The sequence below is a fragment of the Heliangelus exortis genome, chromosome 6 (genome assembly GCF_036169615.1).
Source record: "Heliangelus exortis chromosome 6, bHelExo1.hap1, whole genome shotgun sequence".
In the NCBI taxonomy this organism is placed as follows: domain Eukaryota; kingdom Metazoa; phylum Chordata; class Aves; order Apodiformes; family Trochilidae; genus Heliangelus; species Heliangelus exortis.
The window spans coordinates 2,139,569-2,156,018 of NC_092427.1; the positions used below are offsets into that span (position 1 = coordinate 2,139,569).

Below are 16,450 nucleotides of genomic sequence, written 5' to 3' on the forward strand. Positions count from 1 at the left end.
CGCGGCTGCGCGGGGAGGGGCGGCGGGAGGTGCGGAGCCCTCGGTCCCTCAGCGCCCCCGGGGGCTGCCGGGAGGCGTAGTCCGCGCTGCGGGCGGCGGCTGCCAACGGTCCCAACGGTTCTAACGGTTCAAACGGTCCCAACGGTCCCAACGGTCGCCGCGGGTCCCCTCAGCGAGCGGCGCGCACCCCTCAGGGCCGCCAAGGAGGAGGGGGAGACGCCGTCCCCGCTGCCTCTCGGCGCCCGCTTAGCTCTGGGTCCTTGGTAATTTATAGGAATGAATAAGCCGGGGTGCTTATCCCGCTCGGTCCAAACGGGGGTTCCGTCAAACGGGAAGGCGCAGGGCGGGTGTTGCGTTGGCACCGGCTTTGTCAGCTCCGTGGGTCGGGGTAGGGGCTGCCTCCTGGGTCAGGCCCGTGAGGGGAAATAAAGGCAGGAAAAGGGGGAGGACTGGGAACCTGCTCTTTGCTGCCGCCACCATCCGTAAGCAGGTTGAGGGATGCTGATTCCTGGGATGCCGTGCCAGCGTTCCCCTTCTTTTCTGTGAGCCGAAGCCACGGGGCCTCTGTGGGAGGCTTTGACCTTGGTGAAATTTACAAGAAGTTTGTCACAGTGCAGCGAAGCAGCAGCTGGGGAAAAGCGCTCGGAGGCTGTTCCTACGCTTCAGGACCACTCTCCTCCTCCATTCTCTGACCGTGTTTCCACCTAATTGCTACAAATACCTCCTGTCCTCCCACCCTGTGCCAAAGCTGGTTACTTTCCCTGGATTAAAGCTGTCTGGAGTAGTCTGATGTGCCACAGGTCATCCCTTCACCCTCTGTCATTTTCTCCCTGCAAGGCACTGGACCACTTGGAGATAAACACAACCACTGTTGATGTCTTCTGGGAAGTGGCAGACGTTCCCTGAACCTCAGCGACTCCAAGCAACTCCTGAAACCAGTTTCCTCCAAAGAACAGGGCACCCATTTCATTAAATTAGCCTCCATCATCCAGGTAAGATGGCAGTAGACAGTTCCTCAGCATTTCTGCAGAACATTTGCCACTCTTCTGGCCACAGTGCTTGTCCTCATTGCCTGGTGCAAGAAGAGCAGGCGAGTTACATGGACTCTCATGCCCTTCTTAAAAGCAATTAAATCAGGGAGTTAGCAATGTGCAGGATGTGATAAGACATTATTATATAATGTGATTTATTCCCGTGGATTACCAATTATCCAGCCCTTTTCTTTCTCTTATGTTTCAAGCTCTTTCCCATGAATAGCAAATTTTGTTACTCATGAAAAGTAGGGGCTTAGTCACAAAAGAAAACTCTCTATGAATTAATCCTTATTTTTCTCCTTTTATCAAGAGTTTTGGAGCAAGATAGGCAGACTGCTATTTCCTATTAATGTAGGTATAATCTGCAATCAGTAAGAATGCACTGAAGAGCCACCTTTTCTTAGCAATTTTGCCTCAAACAATATGACATTGTCTGGGGATTGTAGACAATACCATATTGTCACACAGCTGCTATTTTTACTACTTATTACCAGATTACTGGGTTAAGTAGCAAAGTAGGAACATTAGTTTTCAGCCAGATTCAAGAGTGATCAGAACCTTCTTGAGCTTGTGAGCTTCTTCCAGGCTGTTCTGGATGCCTGATGGGAGGTATAATTTACAATTTATTGGGAAACTCCTTCACATAAAACATCAGCTATCAAGATAAGTTGTACTTTGCTGCTGTAATAAGCATTATCATTACCAATTTTTCATCCCTGAAACAATGGCTCTTGTCAGGTTGTGGTTTACAAGAAACACCACTGTGCCTCTAGTTCCCTTGGGTCTATTGAACTGCAGTGTGCCAGAACACAAGAGAAAAGTAAAAGAAAAGGAACCTTGAAGTCATCTCATTTGCCTACTTTTCCAGCTAAATGTTACGTTAAATATTAATTAAATTAATAATAATTATTATAATAAATAATATTAAATTAAATATTTCCAGCTAAATATTAGATCACCCTGTCAGATTATATATGGTTTGACAGCAATTTTTGATTGTTCCTGAAGAATTTCAAGCTGATCCAGCCTCAGCTGGGACAGCTGACTGAACAGCTCAGGATGTCAGAGGAGTTCCTGGAATAACACAGGAATAACAAATTCTCTCATCAAAGACTGAGGTTAAGGGGGGTGGCTGTAAGAGAACAAGGAGATCCCCTTTCTAGGTGAGCTGGCAACACAGCCAAGCTGTTCAGCCTGCAGCAAAACCAAGAAGGGGACCTGTGAGAGAAGTTCTGAACAACAGCAGGAACAACACGGGTGCTGACAGAGAAATGGTCCCACAAAAATAAGGGAACAAGCACCTGGGAATTTCAGAAGTGAAACATCCATTTCTTACCCACAGAGGCAAAAGAACACTGCTGCCTTTCGTGTCTTCTGGGCTCCAGGAATGAGCTTTGGAATTGGGAAGGAGCTTTAGGAGAAAAAGAACAGCAAGGTTGAATTTCTGCTGTCTGCAAGAACTCAGTGCAAGGAGCAGCCACCAGCAGTGGCCAAGAACACAACTTATCAGCAGGCAGAGCTGCTGTAATGGAGATTCCATTGATCCTGGTGTCTTGGCACTGGCCAGCAAGAGGAAATGAGGTGATGCACTTGTGTCATCAGTGCTGAGATAGCTCAGGTGAAGGATTTCTTCCAGGAGATATCAAAAGGGTTGGGATCCCCAAGACAAAAAACAAATTTTATATGTCAGGGGTAGCTACAGTCCTGCAGACAACAGAAGGCTGTGTGAGGAATGCATCAGGGAAAATGTTTACAAAGACAGAACACAAAGTATTTAACAGGAATAAAAATAAATAAACAAATGAAGCCACTGACTGAAGAACAGATGAAATGAGCTACAAAATGCTGAGAAGGCAGCTAGGAGGAGCTGAGATACAAACCCAACCTCATCTCCATCCCCATACATCACCCAAGCCAAGGAGACATCTTTGTAATTCAGGAGAGACTGGGCTACAAAACCATTTATCCAGGCAAGGGAAAAATTGAATAGCAAAATGCCTAGGATCTGCATCACAGCCACTCAGACACCCCAGATAATTATCCCAGAAGAAACATTTCCCTTGATCAGATATTTCTTTGGTGGTTCCTTTCTCCCACTTCCATGGAAAGGTCAGATCTGGAGGCAGAGTATTGCCAGTCAAAAGATTCTCCCCATCAGAAAAGGTTTGGGCAATGCTGGCAGGGAGTTTAAGTGCAGCCATTGTTTCAAAGCACTTCAATAGATGCTTACTTTAAAACCAGCTTGAGTGCACACATAAATCTCAATCTTCATATAAATTATTCACATTATGCAGAGCCATATATATATCTCACCTATAAAAAATGGGTTTGCTAAAAAGAAGTCAATCCATTTTTACAGCAAAATGGTTAAGTTGCTTATTCAAATAATTATGCAAAATGTTTTAGTTGATTATTCAACAATCAAAATATGTTTCTGAGTTAAAATCCTTTCATTTGGGTTACTCAATAAATGACTCCAATAAAAGGAGTGTAGCTTGAGAAAGTAATAATACTAAAAAAGATTTGTCTTCCTTAACTATAGGAAGCCATAAAGCAATAGTGAAAACCCCAACTAAACAACCCAAAAACCCACTAAAAAAGACACAACCCAAACGCTTCACACCGAGTTGCATTGGGCAGAACATGTCCCTTGTCAAACACTCCAGAAAGAGTTAACCAGCATCGCAGGCAGATGATGCCACCTCCTGGTGTCACTTCCACAGCTCTTGATTTAAAACCAGGATGAGTCGTCCGGTCAAATCATCGTCAGGAAGATGGGGGACGAGGCTATTTTAGGCATCGCTTTATCCCCAGGGCAGGGTTCGATGAAATGACATTAATTCAGGAAGAGTCAGGGAAGCGTTAACAGCCAGGGCGGGAAAGCGAGCACCAGGCTGCCACCAATTCCCAGCCAGCTGCCACCAGGCTGTCCCCAGGGGGCGAAGTCCAGGCACAGGGGGCTGCATCACAGCTCCCTGAAGCTGGGTTGTGCCTCTCTGCTCAAAATCAGTCGGAACTGCTGCTAAGGGTTAACTATTAACTGTGCTTAGCCTTGGTCAGTTGGTCACATTCTGCCCCATTAACTTCTGCCTTCCTTCCAGAGAGCTCAGCAGCTGCCAGGCACAGAACTAATTTTTTTTAACATTCCTGAATAGGCAAGATCTTGTCAGAATACAACGTTGTGCTGTGGTCAGAGTGTTTTCATTTTATCCCTCAGAACTCCAAGGAAACAGTTGTGTACTCCTGTCAAATGAAAGGGTTTAGATCAATCTATCAGCTCTGTTAGGGATTTTCTCTTTAACTGTCCCCTCTCCTTCATTTGCCTCTTGCTCTCTGATTTACCCCCCCTGTAATTTAGAGTTAGTAGAGTATGTTTATTAGAGTTAAATCAGTGTGTGATGGGTTGAAACCAGATTGGGCTAAACAGATTTTTCCCTTGGTCAAAACAACAATCTTAACTTTAGAAAAAAAGTATGACTGGAGTAAAAGAAAGCTGTACTGGCACACCAACAGGTGTACTCCTGTCAAATGAAAGGGTTCAGATCAATCTATCAGCTCTGTAAGGGATTTTCTCTTACCAGTTTTAACTGTCCCCCCTCCTTCATTTGCCTCTTGCTCTCTGATTTACCCCCCCTGTAATTACATTTAGAGTTAGCAGAGTATGCATATTAGAGTTAAATCAGTGTGTGATGGGCTGAAACCAGATTGGGCTAAACTGATTTCTCCCTTTCTTGGTCAAAACAACAATCTTAACTTTAGAAAAACAGAAATATGACTGGGGTAAGAGAAAGCTGTACTGGCACACCAACAGGTGTACTCCTGTCAAATGAAAGGGTTCAGATCAATCTATCAGCTCTGTTAGGGATTTTCTCTTACCAGTTTTAACTGTTCCCCCTCCTTCATTTGCCTCTTGCTCTCTAATTTATCCCCCTGTAATTTAGAGTTAGTAGAGTATGTTTATTAGAGTTAAATCAGTGTGTGATGGGCTGAAACCAGATTGGGCTAAAGATTTCTCCCTTTCTTGGTCAAAACAACAATCTTAACTTTAGAAAAAAAGTATGACTGAGGTAAAAGAAAGCTGTACTGGCACACCAACAGGGCTCCAGACAGCTCTCTGATTTGCCACACAGATTTTGGGCCATCTTCTTGTCTCTTCATGCCTGCACATGGGTGCTCTTCAGTAATTTTTTGACTTTTCAATAAAAACATACCCAAAGCACACACAGCTTGCATTTCAAGATCCACAAGGTGACAAGCAAGTCACCAAAAACCAGGGAATTTAACTTGAAAGCCCTTTTTCTTCCTGCATAACAGAAACAAACATTTTCACAAGAGGGAATGTCATTTTGGGTACTGGTGCTCAAAAAGAGAGAATAATGTATAAGAATTTCATCCTGCTTCAAACTCATTCTTAGCCAGCCAACTTCCTTACCAAATAGAAAGGAAATCTGCATTACATTCTCTCAGAAGCTCCTCTTTACATTCTCCTTCTGGCCTTTTAAGCTTTGTAAAGAAAAAATACCCAAATATGTTCCCATTTCATGGTGTTCTCACCCATGCTCACTGGCCTACAAGAGCAAAGCTGCCACTGAATGCACACAGACACTCTCTAGTAGCTAGAACTTGATTTCTATGGAGGTTACAGCAACACCACAGGGCACCTCCAGCCTGACCTCTGTTAAAACAAGCTCCCCACAACAAAAAGCTCCAGATAAAGCAGTTCTGGTCTGTTGGGAAGATCATCTACTGCTTCAACATTGCCCTTAACCTAAAACTGCCTGTTCTTTTCCCAAGAAATCCCCTTCCAGGGCACTTCCCAGGTACAAGTGGCTCCACAGTCTCCCTGTGGATGGGGCTGGATGACTTTCCTGGGAGCTTCAGCTGTCCCAGGGTTGCTTTTGGCTCACACTTGCCTCTACCTGTTGTTTTCCACATAATTAGCTGGTTAGAGCAGAAGAAAACCAATTATCCACACGTGCCTTTGTTCAGATGTGAACACTTGGATCCTAACAACCCAACTTAAACTGCCTGGCTCTGCATTTCCTCTCTCTGTTAAAGGAATTGTCTTTCCTTTTTCTTCTTTCCCAAATGAGAAGGCATCCTTTAACTTATGAAGGTCCTTCTCCATTCTTCTAAGAAGTCTGAATATTACAAAACCTACAAGCAGAAGAAACAGGGAAGTGGAATTTGACAACATTTCTCTGAAATCCCATCTCTTTGATGTTGAGGTCTGTTGAGTCCTGTACCAAGACAGTTTAGTTTGCTTCTTCAGAGCCTTCTTGTTGGATGCTGTGACTTTCTACCAAGACACACTGAGGGGCTGAGCAGCTCTTCCTGGGCAGTACTGGAACCTGGAAGGATGACAAACTGGGAGCACAATGCCACATCCATTCCAGAATAAATCACTCACCTCCTAGAAGGCTGCAATGTCTCGGGATCCTGCTTCAAAAATGAGCTGCTCTTGTAGGAAATAGGAGATGTTTCTGCTACTGCAAAGGAGTTAGAGGAAGTCAAGTTTCCTTCCTTCAGGGAAGGAAAAGGAGACTCAGAAGTAACTGTCTTGGTGTTTGTAGGGGGGGGAACCCACACAGATAGTTTGTTGGAGGGGATTAAAGAAAAGCCATGGCTCTGTGAAAAGGGTAAGATATTGTTTAAATGTTTAAATGCAGAATTAAGAACAAGATGCCAAGATAAAACTTGATAAACCTTAATTGAAAAAAAAACAAACCTCATTTTCTAGTATCTGGCATTCAAGGGAAAACTTGCACGTGACACTTGAAGTTCAATATAAATTGCTGTAGATAAACCACATCTGCTCTAGTAAGGAAATAGGAAATGTTTCTGCTACTCCAAAGGAATTAGAGGAAGTCAAGTTTCCTTCCTTCAGGGAAGAAAAAGGAGACTCAGAAGTCAGAGCACCAGGAACTGTCTTGGTGTTTTTAGGGGGGGGAACCCACACACCCAGTCTCTTGGAGGGGATTAAAGAAAAGCCATGGCTCTTTGAAAAGGGTAAGGTATTGTTTAAATATTTAAATGCAGAATTAAGAACAGGATGCCTACAATTAAATACATAACAGATTAATTTAAAGATGAAATTTGATAAACCTTAATTAAAAAAAAAAACCTCAAAAAACTTGCACATGACACTTGAAGTTCAATAGAAATTGCTGTAGATAAACTACATTAAAAAAATCTTACCTGAAAAACATTCCCTGATACATAATAAACCAGCAACCACTATTCAAATCCTATCACAGAATGTCCTCTCCTCCACACACACTTTAAAGCAGCACACAAGAATAACTCAGTCAGTGGTACACCCTGGTGGGTACCAGGATCAGAGAAAGGAGAATCCTAACAACCCTGCCTTCCTTTTCTCTCTTTTTTATTAAATGCAGACTTCTATGGACTGCAGAATTATTCATCACTCTCCTTTTTCTTGCACTCAAGGCACACAATTGATTGCTAAAGATGACTATTCTAGTTCTACCTTACAGTAAAACCACATCAATACTAATCACCTAAATCAAACTCATTCACCATCCAGCACACTTCCCAATACAGCCTTTGGAGTTCATGAAATCCTTTTCTCCACATCCCATTTCTCCAGAATTTATTAGAAGTTAAAAGCTCTAGCTGAAGGTTTTTAAGCAATCAGATGAGGATTAGACCACACCAAGTCACAGATATGCAGCAACCCCAGGGACATTTTCAGCCCAGTTTCCCATGAAAGTGCTCTTCATGGGAAGTGAGGAGTCTACGCTACAGCTTGGTTGCTGTCACTTGCTAAATGTACAACTTAGAAGAATGCACAGGAAAAATGACTTTACATTTTCATTAATCCTCAAAAAGGTTTTGGGACTATGTCAGGGAAGTAGTTGATTTTATCTATCAAGGGGAGTAACCTTCTTCTTCAGTCTCAGTTTTGCAAGAACTTTGCAACAAAACCAATCCCTTCATACTTCCAGCTACATAGGTCACAGTCATTTCCAGAAATGAACCTCATCTACAGAAAACCTTAAACATGTGACATTTAAAGAACAATTTGTCAGGAGGCAGAAGTGCAGACAGGGCACAGACAGAATAATCAGACATTTGCACAGGTCCCCCTTGTGCCAAAACCCCCAATCCTGCCCTGGCTCTCTGCCAGTGTCATGGGTTCCTCTGACTACCCTCAGCAGATCCCATCCCTTATCATCTCACCTTTATTTTATGAAAACAAAGCCTCAGTTACACCAAACCCTTCGTTTTAGAGGTTCTGACAAGCTCCCAGGATTTAAGGCTTTGCATGGGTTCTTTAACTGGCAGAACATTTAGCCTACTAAATGTAAGACAAAACATGTTTAAACACAGCTTAGAGTAAAAATAGCCCTTTATATAAAATGCCAAGAGGAAAAACACACTGACTGCATGACAGACAGGTAAATCATACCTGGACTTTCTCAGGGGGAAGGGAGGAGCTGGACTAGAGAACAGCCCGAGGTTCCTTCCAACCTCACTGATTCTAGGATTTATAAGAAATACAGAAATATTATCCAAATCACAGGTGGAGAGCCAAACAGCAGAAAACTCCAGTGATTCATCCTAATTATTCCCAGGTCTCAGGTCCCAACTACTGGACCATCCCTCCCCTATTATAGACTATAAGCCCTAAAGGAAATCATCACATAAATTGAAACCTTTTGGAAAAAAAAGTGCAGATGCTTTTTAGACCACTAACAGCCTCTCAAACTGACACCTCACTCGCTTGCACATTGTGAAATAAACACATATGCAACATGTCCATGTTTTGATATGTATTTTTATTTCCCTGCAGTTTTCACTTATCAAGAACAAGTAACAGGGAAAGTTGTCTGAACTAGTGCATAAACAAACATTCTGAAACACCACTACACGTATCTAATTTACAAGAACCGTATAAAAAAAGTCACTAAAACACTACACTACGAAGGTGTCCAACGCTTACAGTCAGACTTTTTCCAACCCGTTACTTGCCTTGTAGCCACAGGAAAACTCTCCAAAATTGAAAAGACAATCTTGCCACAACCCTCCCTCCCCCCCACCACCTGGGATGGCTCGATATCTAGACATCCAATAATTAATTATTGCAATGATATATAATGCAATACATACCTGGTAAAATATCCTTTAATGTGGTGTGTTACAGTTTTAAAGCCGGTTAAAATATGCAGTCTTCAGATAAAATGTAATCAGTTGAAAATTTTCTCATATCTGCACAATTTTAGGTGTGCTAGATGCATAATTTTCCTAGTCAGGTTTTTTTTTTTTCCTGTGTAATTATTTTTTATAAACTGGTATTATAAATAGAAATATACATTCAAAATATATGGAAAAGTGAGTTACTACATTAAATTTGCATGTATCGATCCATCCCTTTCCCCTGCACAGTAATAGAAAATACTATTTTGCCTTGAACTTCATATTTGACAGTGAAATGCCACTAAAGTATTTACCAAAAAGTCCATCTAGTCAAATTGTGAAACAAAATGAACCAAGTGAAAACTTTACATTTTCTTTAGAAAAAAATTACAAGAATTTTGTTTCCTAGCTATGAATCTTTAACTTTTTTTTTTTTAGACACAAAGTTGGATTTATTTGTACAAGATACAAAATGTAAACATGGCAAAATAAATAGTTAAAACAAGTGATGCAGGATCCCATTTCATGCTCATGATCCCATTAAAGAATTATTTTTTAATCCATTCAGTTGCAAATTCAAGTGCAAAAGCATGATGATGAATATCTACTATTCAAGTAACAGAAATAATATTGATGATACAAATAAACTATTTTACAAGGTAGTGATTTTCCCAATTTTACAAAATTTACATTATATATCGACTTAATACACGATATAATGATAGTCCATTTAGGTCCATTTTAGTTCTCTGTGATCCACAGAGTGCTGTGTTTTGCATTCAGTTGGAATATAAATGACTACACCATTAGCACAGGTCGAGACACTGCTTTGAGGTTATGTCACTTCCATTGCTACTGTTGTCTCTGCTATGCCATTTAAACCCAGTCGTTCTGGTTCATGGTTCTCTCTGCATAAAAAAAAAAAAAAAAAAAAAGAAATATTCAGTAGTTACAGGCAGAACACGAATATTTCCTGACACAATTTTCATCATTTCTTACATGCACTGTGTGTTTTCACACAGCTCCTGCCTGGATCAGGGAGGAACCTTCACACATACAGAAGAAACAAAATATTTAGAACTAAAAATTTGTGTTTACAGTGCTGTCCCTTCTACAAGATCAATGCATTTAACTAAACTATCAGCCTAAATTATGGCTAAGAGTACCAAAAAGTCTCCTGAAGGAGCAAAGTCACATCACAGAATGGTTTCAACTGGAAGGGACCAAGCTCCCAGCAGCCCAGGTAAGAGAAACCACACTGACTCAGCAGCAGTTCCTCTGTTAGCAAGAAAGGCACTGATCTGACCTACTATCCACCCCCCACTTTAGCACTAGTGCAAGAAATCTTAAGTGTTTTTCTCATTTATTATCTTTCTCTGTAGAGAAATCCAAGCCCTATTCAGTTAAGGTTGTACTTTGCAAGGCATTTGCTGATGTGACTTGAAACACCCTTTGGCTTGAGGGAAAGAAGAACCAAGTGCATTGATGGTAGAGAAGAATGCTTTAAGTAGGAGTGGAATTTTAAAAAATACCTTTTTCTCCATCTGTGCAGTGAATAAATTATACATGCAATTTTCCCTCTCAAAAAGCTATTTTTAACCTCTCCAGAAACAATCAGCCACATTTCCTACTATTCCTTTTTAACTTTTCTAATTCATAAACAAATGTGACTTTTTTTTCTTAAACATATAATCCACAAGAGGCATAAAACAGAGCTCAAGTGCTGTAATTTTTTTGAAAATTTAACCAAGTGCAAGCTTCTGCCACTCCTGTGAAACATCTTCTAAGTACCTTGAAATAACAGTGTTGCTGTTCCATGAGAATAAACACCTAGCTTTGTAACTAAGATGCAGGCTGGAATGTTTAATTTATATTTTACATAACATATAACACATACATCTCTATGCATATATAAAACAGGAATGTGCCAGCCTGCATCTTACAACATGGGTCCATAAAGTTAAGGAGGGAACAAGAGCAGAGTTTGATAGAATCTGGAAGTGCTGCATGAGAGGACAAATGAAAATGGTTGAACCACACTGGAAGATGCCCCAAACTACTCATGTCTAGAATCACTGCAATTTATTTGGAGGTTAATCTGCAAAACCAGCTCTTGTGGTTTGTCATGGCTAGGCTGAAGATGCCAGCAGAGGTTTGGTGAGGTTGAAGCTACACTGAGAAGTCTCCTTGAGGTGCAAACAAGTCTCCCAAGTCCTCCAGAGCAGAGCTGGAGACCCTTTTGTAGCACAAAGGTAACTTCAAACTGCTCCAACGTTGCACTTACCTTGCTATACTGCTGATGGCACTGCTAGGAGTTACCTTTGGCACTCTGTCCATGCTGGCAGCAACTGTGGCAAGTTTTAAGGCTGTTGGCGAGGGTGCTGAAGTCCTTGTGTTGATGTGCACATTGACTGGAGACACAACACTGACATTGTTGAGGTGCACTGCGTTGCTCAGGCAAGAATTGTTCATGGGGAGCGTCTGAGGGCTGCTTGTGCACAATGCTGGAATTAAGTGGTTTGTGGTGGTGTGGCCAACTGTCCTTACGAGCTGTACTGTTGAAATCCCTGGGCTGGATGATAAAGCCATGTTGGTGGAGTATAAAGTTCTAGAGGTTCCTGTTACGAAACAGATGTCGGGAATTAAAACCATGCCATCTCCTAGCTGCAAAGATTAAGCTTAAAGGTAATGCTTTAAGTATGTACATCACTGGAATTGTGCAAGAAACTGTTTTTAAAAGATTCACAAAATGGAAAATTTTAGAATTATTTCTCCTTAACGTGAGAAATAATTAACATGAGAAATATTTCATCCGTTTTTTTTTTCGTTCACAAGAACACCAGAAAGTGATAGAAGTGACTGCAAGACCAAGGACTTTTATATTGCCCAACTTTGTACATGTCATTTTTGGTGCTGTAAAGGGGCAACGTTCCCCACAGGACTGAACAGAGAACACCTCAGCTGGGCAACCTCAGAGACCCACTGCAGAGCCAAATTCTGATACTCTGAATCACCTCCTACCTCCTTCTGCTGGAAACCTCAAGTTCTGTGGGCCAGTCTCCCTCAGTGCTGCAAAACTAAGGGTCTAAGACTAGGCAAAGGAAAATCTCCTTTCAGATGCTGCTGCAGTGCTTCATTTTCCTCCCAAGTTGTGAGAAACTTCAGGTTTCACAGTGTATATTCAAACCAGAGGTTCTCACATTTCACCTTGGAACCCCAGCTATTCCCTGCTCTATTTTTATCACAGGGAAACTAGATGCCTTTTCCCTTACAATCTTATTCCCCAAAAAAATCTGCTCTGAGCTAATATTACCTAATTTATCAGTCTTCCTATCCTAAACAGGGACAACTATTCTACCTCATTGCCACCCACAGCTTTACAACAGTACCAGAAGTCTCATTTTACATGCAGAATATTTGCAGTGGTTTCCATCACTCATGAAGCTGTGTGCCACACACAGGCATGGTACCTGCCCTGTGCCTGCCCACATAGCCCTCAAAACATCACCCTCACAGATATGATCTTATAGAACCCTACACAGATGTTTTCTTCTCTCCTGGAGCTGTTCCAGTGTATTGATTTCATTCAGTTGTGGTTTTATTCCCTCTATTCCTTTCATATTATCATTACCACAGCCTGGCAGGTGGTTTATAAAACTAATCATTAGCTGTTAAAAAATCCAAATTACTCTAAAGGCCTTTTATTTGTTAGGACAGTCAAATGTTGTCTCTCAGCACAACTGGCACAGCTGTCTGCTGGTTACAGGGGCTAAGGAGAGCTGGGGGAAGGTGGTGACAGTCAAGGTCTTCATTTTTGCTGGAATTTGAGAGAAACCCTGAACAGTGAGACCTGAAATTAGCAACGATGTCAAAGGCACTGCTAGGAGCTGATTAGTTTGTTTTGTCTGAATACTCAAGTGGGACACTGACAAATAATGTAGCAACTTTTCTACTTCCTTCCCCAAGTACTTAACAATGTTTTGAGCAATTGACATTTTCTTAATTACACATCCACAACTGATTTTACAATGCTCTCACTCACTCATAATAGATCATAAGAGATTATTGAAAGCCTACAAAAGAAAACAGAAACAATGCTTTTCCATTGTAAAAGAGCATTTGGTAGTTTTATTGCCATACTAGCCTACATGCCACTGCACAGAAGTATTTTAAAGAACAATATTTTAAAGTATCACAATATATTTGAGATGTTTGGTGACTAAATAGCATTTCAGAAATCAGAAATCAGATCAGTTGGCATATTGTCAGCTCACACTAGACCAGGAGATTTAAAAAATCATCACCTGAAGGCTGGACAACACCATTAATATTGTTGTGGCTGGTGTTTTGTTCCTTCGTTACCTCACTGCGACTGGGAGCAGGTGCACTGACCACTGCAGATGCAGCAAAGTGGGCACTGGCTGAATCAAGTGTTTTTGACATACAGTCAGAGGTGCTGGAGCCCTGTGAGAATTAAAAAAAACAAAAAACAAAGTTTCTTCCTTCATCTAAGTATTTTTTTTTAACTATACATGGGCAAAATTAAACAGCGCATTGGGATTGTTATAATGCACAATTACCAGCAAATAAATAAATACATCATTTCAATGTAATTATCAGCAAATAAATAAATACATCATCTCAATGTAATTGAAGCAAATAAATAAATACATCATCTCAATGTAATTGAAGCAAATAAATAAATACATCATCTCAATGTAATTGAAGCAAATAAATAAATACATCATCTCAATGTAATCTAATGCACCATAACAGTAAATAGTTCCCTATCCCAAGTTTGATGAAAAGTTGTAAACTCCTGTCCAAATGTGTTTTGTGTTAAGTCCTGCCCAATTCAGCCAGTTAATGGCAAATGCAACTCTTGGAGTGACAGAGCTCTTTCCCAATTTGTCCTTCAGTTTGGAGAAGGCTCCAGGGAGACCATAAAGTGGCTTTCCAGTATCTACAGGGAACCTACAGGGAAGCTGGGAAGGACTCTTCATCAGGAGTGTAGTGACAGGACAGAGGGGAATGGTTTTGAACTGGAAGAGGGAAGATTGAGATCTTAGGAAGAAATTGTTTGGTGTGAGGGTGCTGAGCCCCTGTCCCAGGTTCCCAGAGAAGCTGTGGCTGCCCCATCCCTGGCAGTGCTGAAGGTTGGATGGGGCTTGGAGCACCCTGGGCTGGGGGAGGTGTCCCTGCCCATGGCAGGGGTGGCACTGGGGAAGCTTTAAGGTCCCTTCCCATCCAGATCAGTTTGTGGTTGTATGAAAAACATTCTACATGAATTCTAAAATTTAACCTCAGGTGTAGTATTTAGCTTGTAAGGGAGAAACACAGTGAGCAAAAAGAAAGATACCCTCATATGACAACGTGTAAGGTGCTTTACCTGTGCTTTTGGATGTGTCTGTTGTGAGGAATGCTGAGATTGCTGTTTCTGCTGAAGCTGAGCAAGTTGTTGCCTCTGCATTTGAACTAACTGCTGTTGATGTGTCTGGAACTGTTCCTCTGTGATACCCCCTGTTACTACAAAAAAAAAAGTGAAGCCAGCATTAAACAAGCCTGCACAGAACAAGTACATCTGAAATGCAAGACTGAATCCCTGCTGGATAACAAGTTGCTGAAGACAACAGACATGGTGCTAGATGCTTGCAAAGATCTTCATAATATTCTCATGCAAGGGAGAGGGAGAGGTCAAGCTGTTTGTTGTATTCTTTTAGCACTGAACCAGTTTATAACAAAAGGATTCTCACTTCCTTTTTTTTTTTTTTTTTTTTTTTTTTTTCGAGCATTTTCTATCTCTGGTGGTTTTCTCTGTGGTAGCTTTAAGCAAAAGCTTAAAAAGACTGTTTTTTCTGGTTTTCAGAAAAGAAGCATGTCCTAAAAATCACAGCTGAGGAAGAAGTACAGTGGGCTGAGCAGGGTGTCCCCTCCCCAGTGAACACTGGGTGGTTATTCCTGTACAGCTTTCCTTCCTACAGCCCCCTATTATTGCCCTTTTCTCTGACACCACAACAGACTCCACAGCAAACACATCTGTGGCACCCCAAACCTCCTTCAGCAGCCCAGCCAGAACTCCCTGGGGTCAGCAGTTTGTACACAGCTCTGTACCAGCCCTCCCCTAAAAGGACTTGTAACTAACACACCCTGGCAAAGCTCAGCTCCAGCTCTAAGGCTTAGGAAATATGGGCAAGTACCACAAAATACTGTTTATTCAGCAAACCCAACCTCACCTTCCTATTTCATTTCTTTTTCCCTGAAAGAAATAACATTCAGTTTCACCTGCATGGGATTTTCACTGCCAAATAGTTGTTTGAATAGAGTAAGAGTTTAAGGGTGACAGAATGTTTATTAATGAGAACCAGGTTAATGCAACCCCAGTAGGATCAGACTGTCAGCCAGTGAAGGGAATGGTGAAGATACAAAAGCTGTTCTCAATACTGCCCCCACAAACAACTGTGCACTCAATAAACTGAAAATACTGTCAAATGTTTTACATTAAAATGTGTTCTGTGCAATTGATGCTAATCAGAGAACTAAGTTATCCTAAGAACTAAAAAGATAATTCACTTTTCAAAGATTCCCACTCATTACATTCCAGCAGTTTATTCTGCAGTATTTATTTATTTTGCAGTATTTATTTCAGCAGTTTATTCTCAACTATGTTTTCCAGAGACTGAAACTGTCCTTCTCAACACCTGGGTTCTGCAGAAATATCACCAAGAGATGCTGAATTACCATTAAAATATGAAGTGATCTATCTTTCAGGGTCTGGTCTGTCATTTATTAGTTGTAATACTTGCCATTGCTCTGAAATTCCATTCTGAAACTAAGGAATTAGGAATTCAGGAATAAGTCCTGCAGCTTCTTTACTGCTATGTTACCAACACAGGTTTCAGGCACATCAGGAGAGCATTTGAAAATGCAACAATTGGTGCAGTTACTTCCATTACATTCCAGGGAGACTGTAATTCCAAAATCAAATTTATTCTGAATTTAGATTTACTTTGTTCCTCTTGAAGGTTCCTGTGTGTTACTACAAGCATTTAAAGCCCAAAGTTCAGTCAGCTGAACGTGCTGGGTTCCCTCAAAACAGTCTTCCCAAAATGTGTTGCAATACTGAAGGCACCAGAGCCAAGAACAGCATTATGGAACATTACATCTCTATGTATTTCTGTTTTTAAGTGCTTAGGTAACAAACTCTAGAACATGTCTTTTGTTTTATTAAGAAAAAATGCTTCCAAATGACCTTAGAT

The 16,450-nt window shown here is 41.3% G+C and overlaps 1 protein-coding gene and 1 long non-coding RNA gene across 3 annotated transcripts in view; one reads left to right on the forward strand and one right to left on the reverse strand.

The window, feature by feature from the left end:
- The first annotated feature begins 119 nt into the window (after positions 1-119).
- Positions 120-15,956, forward strand: LOC139797361 (uncharacterized). The gene is made up of 2 exons (XR_011726433.1): positions 120-992; positions 15,868-15,956. It is a non-coding gene; the product is annotated as an uncharacterized lncRNA (long non-coding RNA).
- The window catches only part of EPC2 (enhancer of polycomb homolog 2), a 41,786-nt gene continuing 34,153 nt past the window's right edge, over positions 8,818-16,450 (reverse strand). Inside the window, exons 11-14 of one of the 2 annotated variants that reach the window (XM_071746390.1) lie at positions 14,584-14,714; positions 13,499-13,658; positions 11,479-11,812; positions 8,818-10,102 (exon numbers count right to left, since the gene is read on the reverse strand). In XM_071746390.1, coding sequence (XP_071602491.1) covers positions 10,030-10,102; positions 11,479-11,812; positions 13,499-13,658; positions 14,584-14,714 — 698 coding nt within the window. In that variant the 3' untranslated portion in view covers positions 8,818-10,029. Of the gene's footprint in view, positions 10,103-11,478; positions 11,813-13,498; positions 13,659-14,583; positions 14,721-16,450 lie in introns of both variants that reach the window. The other variant, XM_071746389.1, reaches the window with a different exon arrangement.